This window comes from Brachypodium distachyon, chromosome 1, assembly GCF_000005505.3.
Source record: "Brachypodium distachyon strain Bd21 chromosome 1, Brachypodium_distachyon_v3.0, whole genome shotgun sequence".
In the NCBI taxonomy this organism is placed as follows: domain Eukaryota; kingdom Viridiplantae; phylum Streptophyta; class Magnoliopsida; order Poales; family Poaceae; genus Brachypodium; species Brachypodium distachyon.
This window is the reverse complement of record NC_016131.3, coordinates 10,989,816-11,008,921: the sequence shown is the minus strand read 5'-3', so window position 1 is coordinate 11,008,921 and position 19,106 is coordinate 10,989,816. Positions and strand designations below refer to the sequence as shown.

The window sequence follows — 19,106 nt, the reverse complement described above, 5'->3', positions numbered from 1 at the left end:
GTTATTTTTGAAAATGACACCCGTAATGTTTCCCATTGCATGGAGGTTGCAACTGTAGTTTTTTTTGAAGGGAACTGTAATTTTTCCGTTGCATGGAGATTGCAATTGTAATTTTTGAAATCACTGCCCTAAATTTTCCCGTTGCATGGACATTGCAACTGTAATTTGAGGTCACACCCGTATTTTTTTTCCCGTTGCATGGGTTTGCAAATGTAATTTTGTCTTGCACCTGCAATTTTTTCCGTTGCATGTTGCAACCGTAAAGTTTTACACGTGCGCTGAGAAAAATGTAGCAGAGTGCCCGTGCACTGTGATGAGAAAATGAATCGGCGGAAAACTGCACCAAGGGAACTTTGTTCTGTTTTCATGGCAGCACCAAGGGAAAAAAAATGACGTACTACCGTTGCATGGGTTTGCAAATGTAATTTTGTCTTGCACCTACAATTTTTTCCGTTGCATGTTGCAACCGTAAATTTTTACACGTACGTTAAGAAAAATGTAGCAGAGTGACTGTGCACTGTGACGAGAAAATGAATCGGCGGAAAACTGCATCAAGAAAACTTTGTTTTGTTTTCGTGGCAGCACCAAGGGAAAAAAATATGACGTACTAGATGAGAAAAATGATCGACCGAGGAATAATATTTCTCAGTTGCCATAGCCCTACACAGTCCCTTTCTTTTTCTTGGAGATGCCCATCAAGGTTGGCCTGGCCACGGACTACCACGCTAATACATGTGGAATTAACAGCTGCCCTGCTTACAAACTGTGTCAGCCTGTCAGGACGCAGGAGCCTCTGAAAGCTGGTTCCTCTGTCTCGCATGTAAAACAGTGTCATCCCTATTTGATTTGACGAAAAGCAGCAGCGTCGCATTTCCTATTTAATCACTTGCGATCTCTTGAGTTTATTGGCGCTTAAGTTTTGAACCTTTCTGCAAAAACAAACATAAAGCACTAGTCTTGAACCATTGAAAGCTAATGGAAATTGAGCTAAAAAAAGCATGGAAAATGTACCACAAAAGGTGGACATACAGTGAACTTAAAATCATGCAACACACAAATATACTCCCTCCGATCCTAAATTGTTGTCAAAATATTACACGTATCTAGACGTTTTTTAAGAATAGATATATTCATATTTGGACAAATTTAAGTCAAGAATTTAGAGTCAGAGAGAGTAGGTCACAAGGCCGCTCCGATCAACAGCTGAATGGCAGGCGATAGCGATTTTTGCTTCTCCTATAATACTGTCACGCCAACGCCGGTCGTTGTCAACATCTCAGGGGGCAAATAACTGGCATTATTTCCCAGCTTCCCACTGCTCCAATAGTAAACTGACAACCCCACCCTCACTAGAATTTGAAAAGAAAATGATCACTGTTGCTTTGGAGATACTCTCTCTGTTTCATAATCCTTGTCGCTGTTTTAATACATTTTTTATTTGTACTGAGGAAGTACACCGTATGTCCATGTGTGATATCATCTTTCCACTAGCTAGAAATTGGAGCTTGCACGTACGGTGGAGGTTGCCAAAAGCGCATCACATACAGGGATCAAATAAGAGAGGACTCCCAAAATAAAACGAGATGGAGAGTGGTTTTTGATACAGAGAGGAGCTGGGGGGGGCAGCTTAGCTAGCAACCGCGGGAGTGCCACCTCTCAAATCATGGCGTCCGACCTTGGCTCTATCTCTCCTCCTCATCGCCATCATGGAATTATCCAGCACCTTCTCGCTACTTCCCCATTATGCGTCAGTGGAATTTAGTCGTGGATGGAATGGATATGTCTGGTATCCTCTGCTATCTGCATGATAATAACAGATTAGAATATTAATTTTCTTTCCCCATTTTCTTTGGTATTGTCTGATCTGTGTACTGTCTGGAACAGATGTGTCTAGGAAAGTTTGATTTTCTTTTTAGCTTTGCTTCGGTAATATAGACCCATGTCCATATGCAACACCCTTCATGAATTTTTTTACATTTAAATGTTTGTAACTTTATCCCAAAAAACATGGTACTACAATATGTTGATTTAGACACATGTCCACAAAAATCGGCTTCGTTTCTTTGTTGCTTAGTCAAGACTGCATTTGGCATTGCGGTGGATTCTCGTGACCCCGTTTTTCTCTCCCGCTTTTCACTATTTTCGTGTTGGCTAACCAACTTTTTTCTACTTTTGTGTATATTTTTCCACAACATATTATAAAATAATTTCAGCAATGCCCAACTGAGCCTAAATGATGATTGAAACCTGCTTACCAGCTAGCACGAATATATTAGAGTAGACGGATGTATTACGTATTTTACAGTTTTCTTTTTCTCCCATGGAGTTTTGTTGATTGCCCAAGACATAATTGATATCTCGAGTACACTATATGACCTGTACATCAATATATATTACTTTCTCCGATTCTAAATTCTTGTCTCAAATTTGTCCAAATATAAATGTATCTATTTTTAAAAGGTTTCTAGATACGTATAATATTTCGACAATAATTTAGGATTAGAGGGAGTACTTCTACAGTAATAGAAATAAAACGTCCCTTTCTTCCTGGCGGTGCGTGCGTGCATCTGCAAATAATGCAATGATTAGCTCTAGCCATAGATCGTCAAGGTCAATGTAGCCGGTCTTATTCTTGATTAATTCCGTTGCGGTCGAAACAGATATAGGAGTACATGCATGCATGTTCGTTGGTCAGATATGTCGCTTGCTAGCTAGAGCTTCAACTGCTGGAATAGCTTCAGAGCAACAATTAGTACTGCTGAAATAGGCGGAGTACACAGTGTTACGAATCGTAATTAGGTGCCTAGCTAGTTCAGTCAGTTATCTGATCGAAATGCCATGTAACCGCGCGCTATAGTTAGCTAATAAACGGGCTCTACGCGGATCGTAAGTATACATAATTCCGACGCTTCATCCATTGCGAGTCGGACAAATGCAGTTGGGCGTCGCATTCCGATCCGACGGTCGTGGGGGCTGCCGCGTCGCTATCGAATTGGTGTGCAGACGTGCAGTACTACAACTAGTAATGAACGTCTATATGCATATACATTGCGTGTTTATACGCTGAATAGCTAGTAACTAAGCACTTTTTTTTTTGCGAGAATAGTAACTAGGCACTTTGATTTGGAAAGGAGGGGGATGTGCGGTGGATCGAATCCAATGCCAGCCCGCGATACAATCTGTACAGTAGAATGCTATACGAGGAACTGCCACTACAGTTAAAATGAAAGTACCTACCTACATGATGTTTTTAATGCAGTGCACGCTACAAACGTTAACAGTGACGTCGTCCTTCTGCTCTACTGTTCACCGCTACCTTTGTGACGAGAGAGAGAGAGAGATGTGTTTCTAAGGGTGAAACGGTTAGGAGAATTAAGCATCTTGCGAATCAGTGATATAGGATATGTTAAGACAACATCCGGATTTCCAATTCTGAATTTGCTGGTCAGGAAACGGTATCTGCAGTATCCTACATAGCAGAGCCGGATTTTCTTGATATCGGGTTTGAATGATAGCTCGGGTTTTCTGAATAGCATATTATCCGACACTTCAAAATATGGTTATCCTACTTATAAATTGCGACATATGAATGTTTTACCTTACATGAGTGAGATATTGCGGATTTCTCTACTAGTCTACTAGCTAGTAGTGTTTTATTATGGATCTTACAACCTTCTAGTGTGTTCTCGTCAGGTTTAGTCTTGAAACATGTTTTTTTTCTTATAGATATACCACGACGGCATATCATATATTGAAGAGTGACCGCGACACGATTAAAATTCCTAAATACAACTCCTCACCCAAGTTTCACGGTTCAACTCCACATGACAGCTCACTAAAACTTGACTCTTTGAACAAACCCGCACTCTTCCACGTATCCCATCCTGCCTAATCATGTGAAGAATCCGGTTCACGCTCACCAATCCGTCGAAAACCACCGCATTTCTATGCTTCCAAATGCACTACGAGATTAACGTGATTCCAGTGTAGAGATCATTTCTTCGCTCCTTTAAGCTATAGCCACCAACAAGGTAGACCAACACTCGGCCAACCTATCGTGCTGACTTGGCGTCCACTCGATCTTCCTCCAAAGACCCAAGATCACCAACCCTGCCTGGATGTGACATAGCCAAGCAAAAGGTGGTACTTCAGCGCCTGACTGCAAAGAGGTGCCTCAACGACGACCGAGCCTGTCCGCCGTCCAGCATCGCCCCCTCACCGCCAACCACATGAAGAATTGGCATCTACTCAGAGCTCTAGAACACCAAACATCATCAGCCCAAGGCAAACCTTCATGGCCTAGCTCCAAAGAAAGCCGCATACGCAGGCAAGGCAGAGTATTGAAACATGTAAATTTGCATATCGTTTTTGTTGTATTTCACATGTTTTGCTCACGAGTTCAACATGCTATTCTTTTGTTTCATTGACTAGTTCTTGTCATAAATCACGATGTATTGTTTTTGTGGCACTTTTATGCGCATAATATACGTTCATTAATGTATTTTTTCTCTTCTACCGTACCATGGCCGCTTCTGAGTACTCCGTATTCATTTATGTACCTAAATCTGTATCCACACGGTGTTCAATTTCGATAGGAAGGAAACATGAAAAAAAATGGTTTGCACGCTATTAGATCAAATGTACTGCGACCTCGCCTTTCTATGTTTCCCATTAAAGGCCCATTCGGTTAGGTGGGGTTTGAGGTGGGATTGGCAGGAAATTAAAGGAAATTGATTTATAATTTTGCTAATCCCCATTGGGGTGGGATGAAACCTAAGTAGAAGATCAAAGAACAAACATCATACATGGCAGAAAATAATCCTAGAGCTAACTCCCTTTTTTTTTCTGTTACTGTAAGAAAATCCTTTTGGAAAAATACATCCTCTGGGAACACGTGAGATTTGACATAATCAATCGAATAAATAGTTGTAATGCACATGAAATAGGTGTAACTCGTGCCGACGATGCATGCAGCCATATGAAATATTGTGGCATGCACAAAAAAAATTATTAGAAAATAAAACCATCCGTCGCAGGAAACAAGGAAAAAGGAAGAAGAAAAGTTGATAGTAGTGCGCATGACGCACACACAAATTTGTATGCAGATGATCGATTTTGCCGAGAGACAACGATTTTATCACTTCTAGCTTCCGGCCGATGAAGATTCAATTTGCAGTTGAACCTAAATATTGCATGCATGTGTGCTTAATTAATTAGTCACCTGCATGACATGGGCATTTATCTGTACTACCTGCCTTGAATTTCGTCGAGGCCTTTGCTTAACTTCTTTATATCTGCGCGTAGGGCTTAGTTTTCAGAAGAGGATATATATGCTAGTAATGGCTGGCGTACGTGTACATCCTCTCAACAAAAGAGAATTAGAAAGATAGAAATCGAGAAAAGGTAAATGCAGGCATGGCCGCGGCGGCGCCCACCGTGGCGTGGACGTGACCCGGCGGCACGGTGTCCCAGAAAGGCTAACGACTGCTACTGTGATTCTGCTGACTGCTCGCCCTGCAACTTTGCAGACGAGAGAATTCAGTAAATCGACCGATCTGATCAAAGCGGCGACCGCAGTCTGCGCGGATTGGATGCATACGTACGCACCTGGAATTTCAGGACTGAACTCGGGCCGGAGAGGCAGCAGCCGGAGGAGATCCCGATAAAGCGGGGAGCGCGAGAGAGACGGCTCCTGGGCCTCCTTGTCGTGTCGTCTCGCATAGTCGCATGCCCTGCCCGTTTTGACGCTGGGGCTTCCGTTTTCTGCATGAAGCCATGTGGCTGGAGCTTAACCTCATGATGATGGGCCTGTGTGGACGCTACGTCAATCGTCCCCGGTGCTGGGGAACTTTGGCTGCTGCACATTTGCTATTTTGCCAAGCATGTATCGTGTCGTGTGTGTGTATGTGCGCGTGCTGTAAAGCTGCGCTTGCATGTGAAATCTGCCTCGCGGTAAAAATAGACTCATGTAGCAGCTGCGCTGTAAAGATGAGCGTCACTGATTCAGCGAGGCCGAAAGTAACCACCAGTGACCGAATCATACGACTATCCGGTGTGTCCGGCTTCGACCCTTAAAGTGGAAGCACGGATATACGGTTATGCAATATGGTCATACAAACAAAAACAGAGACACTAAGAAATGACAATACGATTCTTTCTGTAAATACTTACAAGATGTATGAGATAGAGGGGCGGATGTGACAGATGAGTGAAAAATGAAGGAAACAAAATCACGTGACTGAGAGAGCGGGTTGACCAGTCAATATTGGTATACTTCCAAACTTCTTCCAGGACAAACCTGCCTAGTGAAGTACGGGCAGCTACCTAGCTAAACTGGGGAGTTGGTACCAGCCGACACCAAGATGACAAAGCGGCGTTCACCCTCCCTAGCTAGCCGGCCCGTGGTCTCTCTATTGTGCGCTTTAGCGAACACACTGTCTCCCTCCCTCTGTCTCTCCCCCAATAGAATCACCGGCCCACGTAGCTCAGCCCATGAAGTTTCTACTATACAAGTTTCAATCTACTCCATTGGTCAGCCCAGCAATTGAGCTGCGGTCCTGGGAGGCGGGAGCGCTCAGTTACGGGCCAAGCCCAATCACGATCCTACAGGTTTATTGTGAGGAAAAATGTTTTTTTTTCCGCAATATTTTGAAGAAATGTAACAGGCAACTTTCAGTTCACAGTAATCGGGCACGTGGATTTGTGTCTTGCACGTGAGTACTAATTTATTAACATGAAATACGTTCAAGAAATAAAAGCACATCATCTCATTGTTAATTGGATGCTTTGAATATATAATAACAACGTGTATTCATCCCAAGTGTGACTAATATAAAATCTGAAAAAAAGCGCAAATACAGAATTTATAATACTTTAAAGTACGGATAATAACATTTCGAAGGCACAAATAAATGATTGATTTTACCCACACTTACTAGGCATGATATCGGCAGGGATCAGCAGAGTGTGTGTGTGTTATATAACGATAATGTTGTCATATTCTAATAAATCAACGAGGAGACAAACATGATTAGTGACTAGGGAGGGTTTCCTTGTTTTAATCGATTAGATCGATGATTTAAAGGTTTTATGTTGCACAAAACATTTTTTTAATGAGTAAATTACAGAAAACCGTCACATTACAGGCTAGTGTTTCACATTGGTATCAGTCTACGTTTTTGTTACTAAAACCCATCAGATTTACTTAACCGCTCGCTCGCTAGCATCTAAGCCTGAAGTTGACAAGGCGGACCCACCTGTCGGGTCTAGCTGGCATGGAAGGTCGCAGGAATGCGGCTCGCCTGTTTATTTCGCGTACTCCCATCCACTACTACAAAACAGTGCATATGTGACGAGACCTCAGTGACAGGCCCGTCACTGATGAGTGGTCATCAATGACGAGCGCGGTACACCCGTCACTGATGACTCCTCATCAGTGACGGTCGAGCAGGACTCGTCACTAATGAACAATCATCAGTAACGGGGGCCGGAAGCACGTCACTCATGGTTCAATGTGAAAAATAACAAAATTTCACAAAAACACACATCAGTGGCGGGCTTTGAATCTATGCCCACCACTGATGAACCCTGGAGACCTTTGAAGATTGAAAAAATCATAACTAATTCATAAAAAAAATGTGATTTTTTTTGGTGAATTCTTATTTTTTCTTGCTTAACATAGTGGAACAATAATATCAGATGGTAACAATTGGAAATGAACTATGTAGTACAAATTTGTTATTTCTCATATTTGAACTTTACGTTTTAAGCCAAATGACCAAAGTTTTGTTCATTTCTATGCCATAGTTCATGATAATGTATCCATTTTTTGAACAAATGCGCGTATTGTCATGACAAAACATATTGAAAAAAGTTTTACAATTTTCTGGTTGTAAAAAATGATTTTCCATTTGCCAAATACAAAAAGGGGGTATTTTGTGAAGCAAGTACACTTAATATGGTTCCAAATGCCACCTATTCAATTTTCACACAAAGTATAACTTGTTTCTAGTCATTTCCCAAAAGTAATTCAAAATTGAACTATGAAGCACAAAAAAATCATTCACAAAATAGACTATGAATTACGATTGTTTATGGCTTTCAAGATAAATGACCAAAGTGACTGCTATTTATGTTCCCATAGTTCAAGACGATGTATCCATTTTTTATACCAAGGTGCATCTTGCCATGCAAAAGAATATTAGAACTTATTTTAGACCACAGCCATTAAGCTAGGTTGAAATTTTTCAAGAGACATGAGAAACACAAATGAATAAACAAAAAAATTAGGCATTAGTAACGGGTTTTACAATTTTGCCCGCCACTAATGGACTATTGGGCTTACATGCAACTCTCGGCCCAACCATTTCCTATATAACGGAAACCCTAGCCAACTCCCACGCCCGAACTCTCTCCTCCCTGCCGCAGCCGCCAGGCTCTTTCTCTCTCTCTCTCCCACCCGAACACTCTCCTCTCCCCCAAACTCTCTCTTCTTTCCTCCCTGGAGCAGGTCATCCCTTCCTCGCCGTCGGCAAGGACGGCAAGGAGGAGCTGCGCGGCGTCCTCCCTGCCTCGCCGGCGCCGGTTCCTCCCCTAGTGCCGCCCTCCCTTGAAGACGAGGGCCCCTCCGGCCGACCACTGGAGCAAGATCTGGCACGCCCTCCTCCCTGCTTCGCGCCGTCTGCGCCGGCCACCGCCACGCCCGCCTCCACGCGCCTCCACCTGGGCTGGATCCGGCCTCCCCCGTCCCCAATCTCTCTATGCTGCAGGAGCAAGCCCGAAGTATCTTCAGGTCGGCCCCCAATCTCTCTATTTCCCTCTGGCACCTCTCTTTTCTATTCAAGGAGCTCGCGGAGGAGATGGTCAGGAGCTCACGGCGGATCTGGCCACGGGCCCTCTTCGTCCGGCTACCTCAGTAGCGCGCCTGCCATCGGAGCTCGCGGAGGAGATGGTCAGGGAGCTCTCGGCAGATCGACCCCGAAGACGTCGACTTCCACGAGTTCATCTCGTTCTGTTTTTCAGTGAATCTTTTCTTTTCAAGTGTATGTTAATCCCTATTCTGGATCTACGAACGGAGATATTTGAATTTGTTTGATTTGTGAGACGTTGATTAATATGTTTAATTTGTGAGACGTTGATTAATATGTTTAATTTGTGATTTGGTGTTGAATGAAAAACTATTAGTGTCGGTCATACATGTGTGCCCGTCACTGATGGGAGCGCGCAACGGGTACTCCGCCCGTCACTGATAGGCATCTGATAGGCATCGTCAGTAACAGGTGGTCCGACCGTGAAGTTAGCAGCAGGCGCCAGGACCGTTAGTAATGTGTTTTTGTGACCATTACCGATACCCGTTTTTTAAGCAGTGATCGCTGCTTCCTTGTAATTTAACGGCCGAGATTAATTGGTTGTCGTTTTTTTTCGGCCCACGCCTTCTTCTTCCCAACTCACTCCTCACGGATTCATGGCCGTCGGCCGCCGCTTCCTCCGACCAACTCCTCCTCGTGGCCCTCGAGAGGCTAACCTGAGCAGCACCAATTGATGGGCTATCCTAATCCAGCCAACGTGAGAAGACACTCAACGACATGGGAGTTGACTGTTGAGGGATCAGTGCGAGAGAGAAGGTAAAAGAAGATGGCCTGTGACATGGGTAATCAAACGATTAATCTGCACGGAAGCGCGTGCCGCCGCCGATGCTCCGGCAGTCTGACCAGCGCGAGGGGCCTCTTGCAGGTCCCGGCCCAAGTCGAGGAGCCGCATGTCTTCACGACGCGGAGAGACAGGGCCGCGCTCGCCGCACGCTCCGATTCGATTGCGGGCCCGGGAACAGCTTCCCCGTCCGCATCCACGTGTTGGGCCAATGCAAGGAGGGGGTCGTGTCAAAAGAAGAAGAAGAAGAAGAAGAAGAAGAAGAAGTGGAAGGAGGAGGAGGTATGCATGGCTCAGGTGCTAAACTGGGCTGGTATACTACTCCCAGACCCAGAGGAGGCGGCTAACTGCTTGTCTGCTTCCCTGCCCAGAACAATCCCCTAAAAAGAACCTGCACATAACAGTTGTTGAAGCAGATGTTGTGTCCCTGAAGCAGGCTGTCTCCTCGGTGGATTTCCATCTGGCCCAACACTGTGTTTTCTTTTATTTTGTTTGGAAGAAGGTTTTCTGTAACAGTACTTCTGTTCATATATGGAGGGTTAAGTTCCTGCTGCAGCCAAATTGCATTTAGTTTAGACCTTCGACCAAGTTGAGTTTTCTTTTTGGTCGTGTAGGTCACACTCTTGCAATTTACATAACTAATTCGTCGCCATCCTATTTTCCTTTCGTTTGAGAGAAATAGTTGGTATACAAGATTAATATACGACGATATCCTATGGTAATAGTGCTTGTATGCATCTTCGAATCCATGCTTTTACTATCACACTCTTGCTAAGCCTAGTCAGATTGCCCGTGTGTTGTGCATGACTTTGTTCTCAACTTCAAGTGAGGTGGTGGTGTTCAGCAACAGTGCTGCACCAGTCTCCCTCTGTCAAATAAGCAACCATCAACTGGCAAATTTGACCATCCTTTCTCTGACGGCCACCACCACGATGGTCCCTACGAACCATCATCTCGTAGAGTACACGATGTCATTGGCTTCTTCCTTGCGATGAAAAAAATGGGCCTTTTATTGCTACGTTAACACAGTGCACCCCAAAGGTTTAGGAAGACTTCCCTTTGCAGGTACCTGCGCTGACACAGAATAATCCATCAATCTTTTTTCGCTCTGCTCTGCTTGTTGCCCGGAAAGTTCTTGGGATGACCAACCCTGCAAGGTATCCTCCACGTGATCCGCTGAACGCTCTTCTGTAAAGTTGACAAAGGGAGAAAGGATAAGCCAAGTGTCATATTAGCACATTGCTACTGACAATGATCTGTGCAGCATCCTTGTTGCAAACTAGGAGTACTATGCGTCAAGCATCCACCCACATCAAGTACCAAACATCCGCAATAATATCCACTCATACTTGCAATGCTATCTCATGTTTCCTAGATATGCTAATTGATGATTGACTATTTTCTATTTTGTCACAACTTTTCTTTACCAAATTCCAATTACCCTTCCTCTGCTTGGTGACTTTGTTTTCGTATACCTGCTTTTCTCGAAATGGTCGCCTCCTCTCATTAACCAAGAAGGAGTTTACAAACCCAGTTAATTAACGGAAACCGAACAAAAACCATTACAACACAACCGAATGCGTCATTTGGCTACCATGTCTGCTCCACACACACCACCACGAAAAACACCACCGTCGGGTTTAACCACAAGTGTCATCATTATATACACATCACTCCTCGAGCCAGTGACTTCGATTCACAACAGATATCCACCAACGCAGCCCTTGTCACAATAGTCGCAGAGAATTCGCTCCGTCCTATGTGAAAGGACATCTTGTCCCCTAAGTGGGTTTTGGTGTAAATGACATCATGTGTAGTTTCTTAACCATGTGTGCTAAGTGAGTGAACAGGTTTTAAGTTGACAAGATCATCAAAGCATATATGTGGTGTATTGGCTACAAGGATAAAGGATGAAGAAAACGGTACATTTAAATTTGTGTTATTTTACCTTCTTTGAGTCATAAGAAAGCCGTACTATTAAGGGGGATCATGTGATGAACTTCAATTGGATTTACGTCTCCTTTACACATCCCTAATCCATATACTTACCCCTTCAAACAGCCACAACAATGTCTAGTTCAATTCCAAACATAATTCCTATTGAAATATATCCTTTGTGTTGTTTATGTGAAGGCCGGAAGCCTGCCGGAGCTTCCGGGCGTCCTCCGGATGGGATCTGTGCTGGCCGGAATCCGGACGGTCCTCCGGGAGTACCTCCGGATGGGTCCAGTAGTTTCTGGACTCACCCGGAGGCTCCTCCGGAAGCCACTCGGAATCCGGGCTGTACAAGCCTCGTCCGGAGCCCACGTGGAGCCTCGCTACAGTGCACCGTCCGGAGGTTCTGGGTGAATTCCGGGCAGTGCACTTCAGCACCAACGGGCAGATTTCTGGGTGGACCTTTAAATAGGTCCCACCCTTCTTCTTCGTGGGCGTCTTCTTCCCCACACGAGCTGAGCCTAATCCCAAGCTTCTCCATTGTTGCCCAAAGCTCAAAAGCTCAAATAGCTCCCATTCCCTTGCTCAAATCGAATCAATCCTTTGAGGGAAAAGAGACAGGAGCCCTAGATCTACACTTCCACCAAAGGGATTCGTCCCTCTTGGAGTTCATCACTTGATTTGTTACTCTTGGAGTTGTGGGGACTCCTAGACGGTTGGAGTCACCTCGGGAGCATCTATTCTCTGTGGATTTGCCCCGTGAAGTTTGTGAAGATCCGGTGGCCACCTCAAGGCCAACCACTTAGTGATTGAGCTCCTACTTTGGTGTTGGAGGCTCAAGAAGATTGGGTGTGCCCTCTCACGGCTATTAGGGATACCTCTCGTGGTTCCCTCACCCCTCCAACGGTGACTAGCTTCCTCCCAAAGAAGTGAATATCGGGAAAAATCCGTGTCTCCTTCGAGCCCTTCGGTTACTTCTTTACCCGAGCTTAATTACTTTGTGTTTGTTCTTGTTGATTGATTATATTGCATCGTATAGGTTGTTTCACTTAGTTGCATTTAGAAAACCTTTATATTCCGTTGTGCCTAAATTGCTAAAAGTAAGTGAAAATTTGTAGTTGCCTATTCACCCCCCCCCTCTAGTCAACATCTCGATCCTCTCACTATGCCAAACAATCGCCAAAACACGTCAGGGATTTGAAGACCAACTAGCATTGCTGCACTCCGAACCGCCTTTCACGAGGCCGCAAGGAGCACTCAACACGCCTACCATGTTGCAATCATCATCGACAAACAAGGTCACCGTTTTCCTCCTTCGGTTGGTCCCACTTAGAGGGATCGTCAATGGGTAATTGCAATACCACTGGTTGTGACTGGCAAGTGGGTGGGTCAGATTTTTGCGAAGAGGGTCGGTAGGGATGCGAACAAGATCAAACATAAATCCCGTTTCTAGGCCAGTCTCTAAATCTTCTAGTTAAAATTTTGATCTTTTTTTTTGAACTAGAAATTCAATTAAGCGGGATCCTGCTTGCATCCCTACGAGTAGGGACGGGCAGCGAAATAGGAATTTGATGGTCATCGAGAGATGGGGAGGTAGGATAAGCTGGCGTCAGTGGGTAGAAGGGCAGGCGTTCATCGCTTCTATATTATTAGGAGAGGGCATTCTTGCCGAGTGAGGAGGATTGGATGTCAATTTCTTTTACTATGAAGTACTCCCTTCGTCTCATAATTCTTGTCATTATTTTAGTACAAATTTGACCTAAAACAACGACATGAATTATGGAAAAAGGGAGTAACAATTGCCCCACAAAAATCAACCATCAGAAAAATCAATTGTAGAGGTAGGATAATTCAATCAATATATTATGGCCATTGCTGCAAGAATTCAAACCAATGTGCTGTTGTCTAAAGGGAAATATAAACATGGATTAATTAAACCTAACTATGCGGCTATGCCATTCTAGATGTGCACTACAAGGTACTTAATCCAGCAAAATTCCTTATCCAGTGGATAATCATGACAAGCCAATTGGCCATTTTTTTTGTAATGCATGAGATCCAGACAGCACGTGCTCACTGCTCTGCAAGCTACTGCGTCCATTTTTCAATTTGCCTAAACCATATCGTCTACAATCGACAGTGCTTGCAGCCAGTTTGGTGAGCATATTTATATGTCTGTGATGTCAGATACGGATCCCAATCACCGCGATTCTATCGCAGTACCACTTGAAAAATATGCTATTCCTCCAAAAGAAATAATATTCTAATCATAGTTCATAGCTCAGCAGTGAAGACTCAGAACACATCCGAGCCAAACACAAGGGGCGAGCATCGAATTTTAAGTTCAGATAATGAGAGCCAGGCCTGCTCAAAACTTGCCAAATGCCCAATTTAGTGTGAGATCCGTACGAATGGTCCCTCTCCTGTATTTCCCCCATACCGTTTAGCGGCAAAGCAACGTTCAAACTTCAAACCCTAGAGTTTGAACTTTGATGAAGAATGCCTAGATTAAATGGATTTCCTGTCCCCCTGATCTACCATGCACGAGATGCCAGAGGTCCAGGCTAGCACATTAAACCCACGCTGTCCGTTGCCCCCACACAGGCGAGTCGGTAAAATGTAGCAGGTCGCTGCACCGTATAGTAGTGGCGATCGGCCGGTCTGGAACGTACTATTTCTTCTTTTCAAAGCCGAGGAGCACGGCAGCTGTGGAACAAATGCTAACAGTAGTGAGTACGTTTGCGAAAGCGATGCGTAGTTGGCATCGGATCATGTGCCTAGAAAGCTTGCTTAGCTGAGTTAAAAAGGTTGATTCAGACGTCGAAGATGAGGTGTGCCATGTGCGAACCGCAAGTTGCTAGGTTTCTAAATAGTTACCTTTTGTGCTTACTCTGTTTCTAATCAGTACTCCAGTCACCACATGCAAGAGCTTTGACTAGCTTAGGACACGGCCCGATCTTCCTTACAATAAATTACACCGGTCAAACCTATCATTATCATCATCCGGTCATCATGTCATCCGATTCAGTAGAACAAAGATTATGCGATTCAGGCCGTTGTAGTAAAAATAAAAGGAGAGCATGATATACAGTCGATGTTAGCTAAAGGCCGGATTACTTCCCAGTCTTTGAAGTAAATAGTGTAAAACTTAATACAGGCAACAAAACATAATAACTCCATTAAAAGATTTGCAGGATTGCTTTCAGAACAAGTTGCGATCCTTGCTCGTACAGTTTATCTGAAGAGTTGGGCAATCAAAGTATTGTCTTTCCCAAGAGTCCCAAGACCAAACGGCTCTATATGCCTCTATGAGGCAATGACTGACAGTGGCTGCAGGGTCTCCGCTCCGCGTACCCCCCAAATTTTTCCGGATAGCACCGGAGACGCGCGCGTCGGCAGCACAAAACAGGACACTACGGCGCTGCCCCAAAATTCCTGTCCACTACGCGCGGAAATAAACGCGGATGCCGCTGCTAGAAACGAACAATAAACGCGCCATGTACGTACGCTCCAAGAATTTCCGGTGTAGTACGGTTGACGCTGTGCCTGTGGGCTAGTAGTTATTACAGGTGCGCAGAGGCAGAGCCCGGGCTGCCAGAGCAATGCGCTGCACAGCTAGCGTTGTGCCGCACATGGTGGCGTGCTTAAATATATTCCCGTCTCCCTGCACGTCACAGTGGCAGATCGATCGCACAACGGCACAAGGCACACGTAGCAGAGAGAGGCACATGCCGGAAGGGGCGGATCGTCGGTTCCTTCTACTGCTGCAATGCAGCTGCAAGATCGCGCAGCGGTGCTAGAAGCTGCTGACTAACAGCTCCTCTGCCCCGGCGCTGCAGATCGATGGGGAAGGCGGGCAGGTGGCTCCGAAGCTTGCTGCCGGGCAAGAAGGACAAGGGGAAGGAGCACAGCAGGGACAACAACAAGGCCGGGCCTGAGGAGACGCCGCAGTTCGTGCCTCGGGCGGCAGGGCAGGCGCTGACGCCGGGGTCGACGCCGGGGGCCAAGGAGAAGAGGAGATGGAGCTTCCGGAGGCCCGCGTCGTCGGCAGCCGGCCAGCTCGCGTTCCTGGAGCCGCGTGCGGTGGACCCGGACCAGCACGCCGTCGCGGTGGCCATCGCTACGGCCGCGGCGGCCGAGGCCGCGGTGGCTGCCAAGCAGGCTGCCGCCGCCGTGGTCCGCTACGCCGCGTCCGCGCCGGGGTCGAAGCGCACCGTCATCGGCATTGAGGAGGCCGCGGCGATCAAGATTCAGTCCGTCTTCAGATCGTACCTGGTGAGTTTCTCCATCCGCGTGAGGCACAGTTGTATGTAGTACATACTCTGTTCTGAGAGACTTGATTGTTGTTCGTTTCTCTCGGGATTGACGCGCCCAGGCGAGGAAGGCGCTGTGCGCGCTGAGGGGGCTGGTGAAGCTGCAGGCCCTGGTGCGCGGCCACCTGGTGCGGAGCCAGGCCAGCAACACCCTGCGCTGCATGCAGGCGCTCGTGGCCGCCCAGAACAGGGCGCGCACGGCTCGTCTCCGGCTCCTCGACGACGAGAAGCCGCCCATCCGCACGCCACGCATGACGCCCACGCGCCGCTCGCCGCACCACCCACGTTTCCGCCAACAACAGGTAATTAATCAAGCCTACAAATTCGTGCCCACAAACAATGCATGAAAGTTAGGGAGGAACTACTAGCTGATTTGGTCGGGAAATGAAATGTAGGAGACGGAGGAGAACATCAAGATCGTGGAGGTGGACAACGGGGTGGGCCTGGGCGACGCCCACTGCACGCCGAGGACGACGTCCCGGCGGAGCAGCTGCTACGCGACGCCGCTCTGCCGCACGCCGTCCAAGGCCGAGCTGTACCAGAAGGTGTCGCCGACACCGTCCGCGCTGACCGACGCGAGCGGGCGGTCGTACAGCGGCAGGTACGAGGACTTCTCATTCTCCACCGCGCGGACCAGCCCGTACCACCACTACTACTACCAGGCCTCCGACGCGTCCTGCAAGCCGCAGCAGAGCAGCCACGGCTCCGGCGTGGCCTCGGACCACCCGCTCCTGTTCCCCAGCTACATGGCCAACACGCAGTCGTCGCGCGCCAAGGCGCGGTCGCAGAGCGCGCCGAGGCAGCGCGCGTCGGTGTCGTCCGCGCCCGACGCGCCGCCGTCGTCGTGGGAGCGGCAGCCCAGCGGCAGCGGCGGCAGGCGCAGGGCGTCTCTAGAGGGGCCATTGCGTGGGCTGGCGTCGCCCAAGGGCGGCGGCGTGCGCGTGCAGCGGTGCCAGTCGCAGGCGGCGAGCGCGTGCCCGTGGGGCGTGAGGCTGGACATGTCCAGCGCGTCGCTCCACGACAGCGAGTGCGGCTCCACCAGCACCATGAGAACCGCAGCCACGAGCATGTACAGCAGCTGGTCGGTCGCCGCTAACAATGCCGGCGTCGCCTGATGCATGGTACACAAGATCTCTTTCTGATCGAATCAGGCAGAACAAGTGCTAGTGTGTCAACGAGTTGTACTACTACTAGCTAGTAATATCGGGCTACTCTAGTTTGTGTGACTCTCTCTAGCTAGTTGACAGTAGAAGATGCTGAGCTTGATTTCCATGTGTGGACTGGACTTTCTTCCTAGGATCTGATGACATTTTGGTTTTTCTGCGTGCCAAGAACATGCATTTTCGAGTGTTTTTGTACGGGGTTTCTCGCGTGATGGCAGACAGTGTTTCGTTGTTCCGATCTCTCGACTGTCAAGTCATAGCCGTTGCAGACTGAAACGGAGAAGCTCCAGCCGAAACAAGTTCTGGTGTGTTTCTTTTTTCTCTGTTTAAAAAAGAGAGGCTGCCCTCCGGTTTCATTAAAGGAAACCATAGTGTTTTTAGTTCCGGTGTCTCGTTGCTACAGAATACTGAATACTGGGTTACTGACACCGCACATTCTAAGACTTCAAGGAATAATAGCAGAGGCCATTTTGAGACAACAACATACACCAAGAACAGTGCATCTTCTATATTTGAGAGTGGGAGCTCAAACTCGGCCGTGACCTTGCCACTACTCATGCATTACAAGTTTGCCACTACGTTGCATTAAAGTCCAGTTTTTTCTTTTCCTTCCCAATTCCGGCCTCTATATCTATATCGATTGATGCACTATGTAATTAATTTATCGGATATTGTATGGAGCACAAGTCTGCGCGCTTGTCGTCGCCTGCAACGTGCTGCTCTGCATCATGATTTGCATGTTTTTCCGATTGTTTGGTCACACAAGGCAGTTATCAGTTGGATGAATGAGATTTCAGTTTTTTTGTTGGAGCAGACATAAAGAAAAGAGAAAACTACTCGCAAAAAGAAAAAGACAGAACTGCTAAGCGCAGATGATGCTTCGGTGACGTACGGTGCGTGACTCAACAGTCACTGACACGTGGGACCGGTCCCGCACGTCAGTGGGTGTGCCGTACGTCACCCCGGCGTGGATTGTCTGACTTTAAGTCACATGACTTTGTGTGGCTGACTTGTGGGTCTCATGGCTGTCTGGCCCGCGCGTCAGACACACAAAGTCAGGTGACTTACTGCAGAGAATCCTTGCCGACGTCACCCAAGCAGCGTCTGCTAAGCACACATAAAAAACATAAAGTTCGAGTTCAAATATTTAAGATATTTTGATGCTCAAACCATCTTTTTGATTCGCAATTGATTTGAAATGTTTTATTAACAAAAGACAATGATTATGCCACCGAGTTTTTCAACTGGCCTAAGTAGTTTTTTTCTAGAATATATACTCGCCTAAGTAGTTGGGGGCCATTTTTTTTACGGATGAGTAGAAGAGTATCATGTCAAGTTATTTCAACTCGCTCGAATAGTGGTGAGTTTCTAAACGTTTTATACCAGAGAACAACAGACTACCCCACCGAGTTTTTCAACTTGCACGAGTAACCAGAAGCTTGGGAGTCTCATTCTCAAAGTCCACTAACCGCACCGAGTTTCTCAACTCGCCTGAGTAGTCGGGGGTAAGGAGCCAAGTGCCTCCTAACAACTGACACCAACGAACTGCCCAACTAAGTTTTCCCCAACTCTCCCAAACTGTCGAGGGCATGGAGGATATACCTACTTACCCGACCTAGCATTGGCTTGTCAGAGACCAAACGTAGCATTGGGCTTGTCAGAGATGGGGGTCCCAGCACTTGACGAATTTAATTTGGTTATGTTGTGGTTGGGGTGAACCTTGGGGCTGTAAGAACTTGCTAGCCTCTTTACCTTACTAGAGTATTGAGTCTAAGGACTTCGACTCCCAACGCTACTCGGGTTCCTACCAGCTGCCTACTTTGAATTCTCAGTGTTTGAGATCCGCGATCCGACACAACACGATATGGAACAAGCAGGGGAAACGGGCCCTTCCGCGTTGCTCTCGATCGCTTGACATACCATAGAACAAATTGATCACCTCTTCCGGCGACAACACCTATAGATCTGACACCTGCAAGCTCCAAACCTTGCTCTAATATCACTTATTATCGTCTGAGGTGCACATCGATCATACAAAGACAAGCAA

General features: G+C 46.7%; 1 protein-coding gene and 1 long non-coding RNA gene across 2 annotated transcripts; both read left to right on the top strand.

The window, feature by feature from the left end:
• The first annotated feature begins 8,392 nt into the window (after positions 1 to 8,392).
• LOC112272405 lies at positions 8,393 to 10,203 on the top strand. Its single transcript, XR_002966168.1, has 2 exons — positions 8,393 to 9,623; positions 9,733 to 10,203. It is a non-coding gene; the product is annotated as an uncharacterized LOC112272405 (long non-coding RNA).
• A 4,947-nt stretch (positions 10,204 to 15,150) lies between these two features.
• On the top strand, positions 15,151 to 17,416 carry LOC100825074 (protein IQ-DOMAIN 14). The gene is made up of 3 exons (XM_003562075.4): positions 15,151 to 15,858; positions 15,959 to 16,198; positions 16,292 to 17,416. The coding sequence occupies exons 1-3, from the start codon at positions 15,427 to 15,429 to the stop codon at positions 17,009 to 17,011; spliced, it is 1,392 nt and encodes a 463-aa protein (XP_003562123.1). The 5' UTR covers positions 15,151 to 15,426; the 3' UTR covers positions 17,012 to 17,416.
• Positions 17,417 to 19,106: the final 1,690 nt, after the last annotated feature.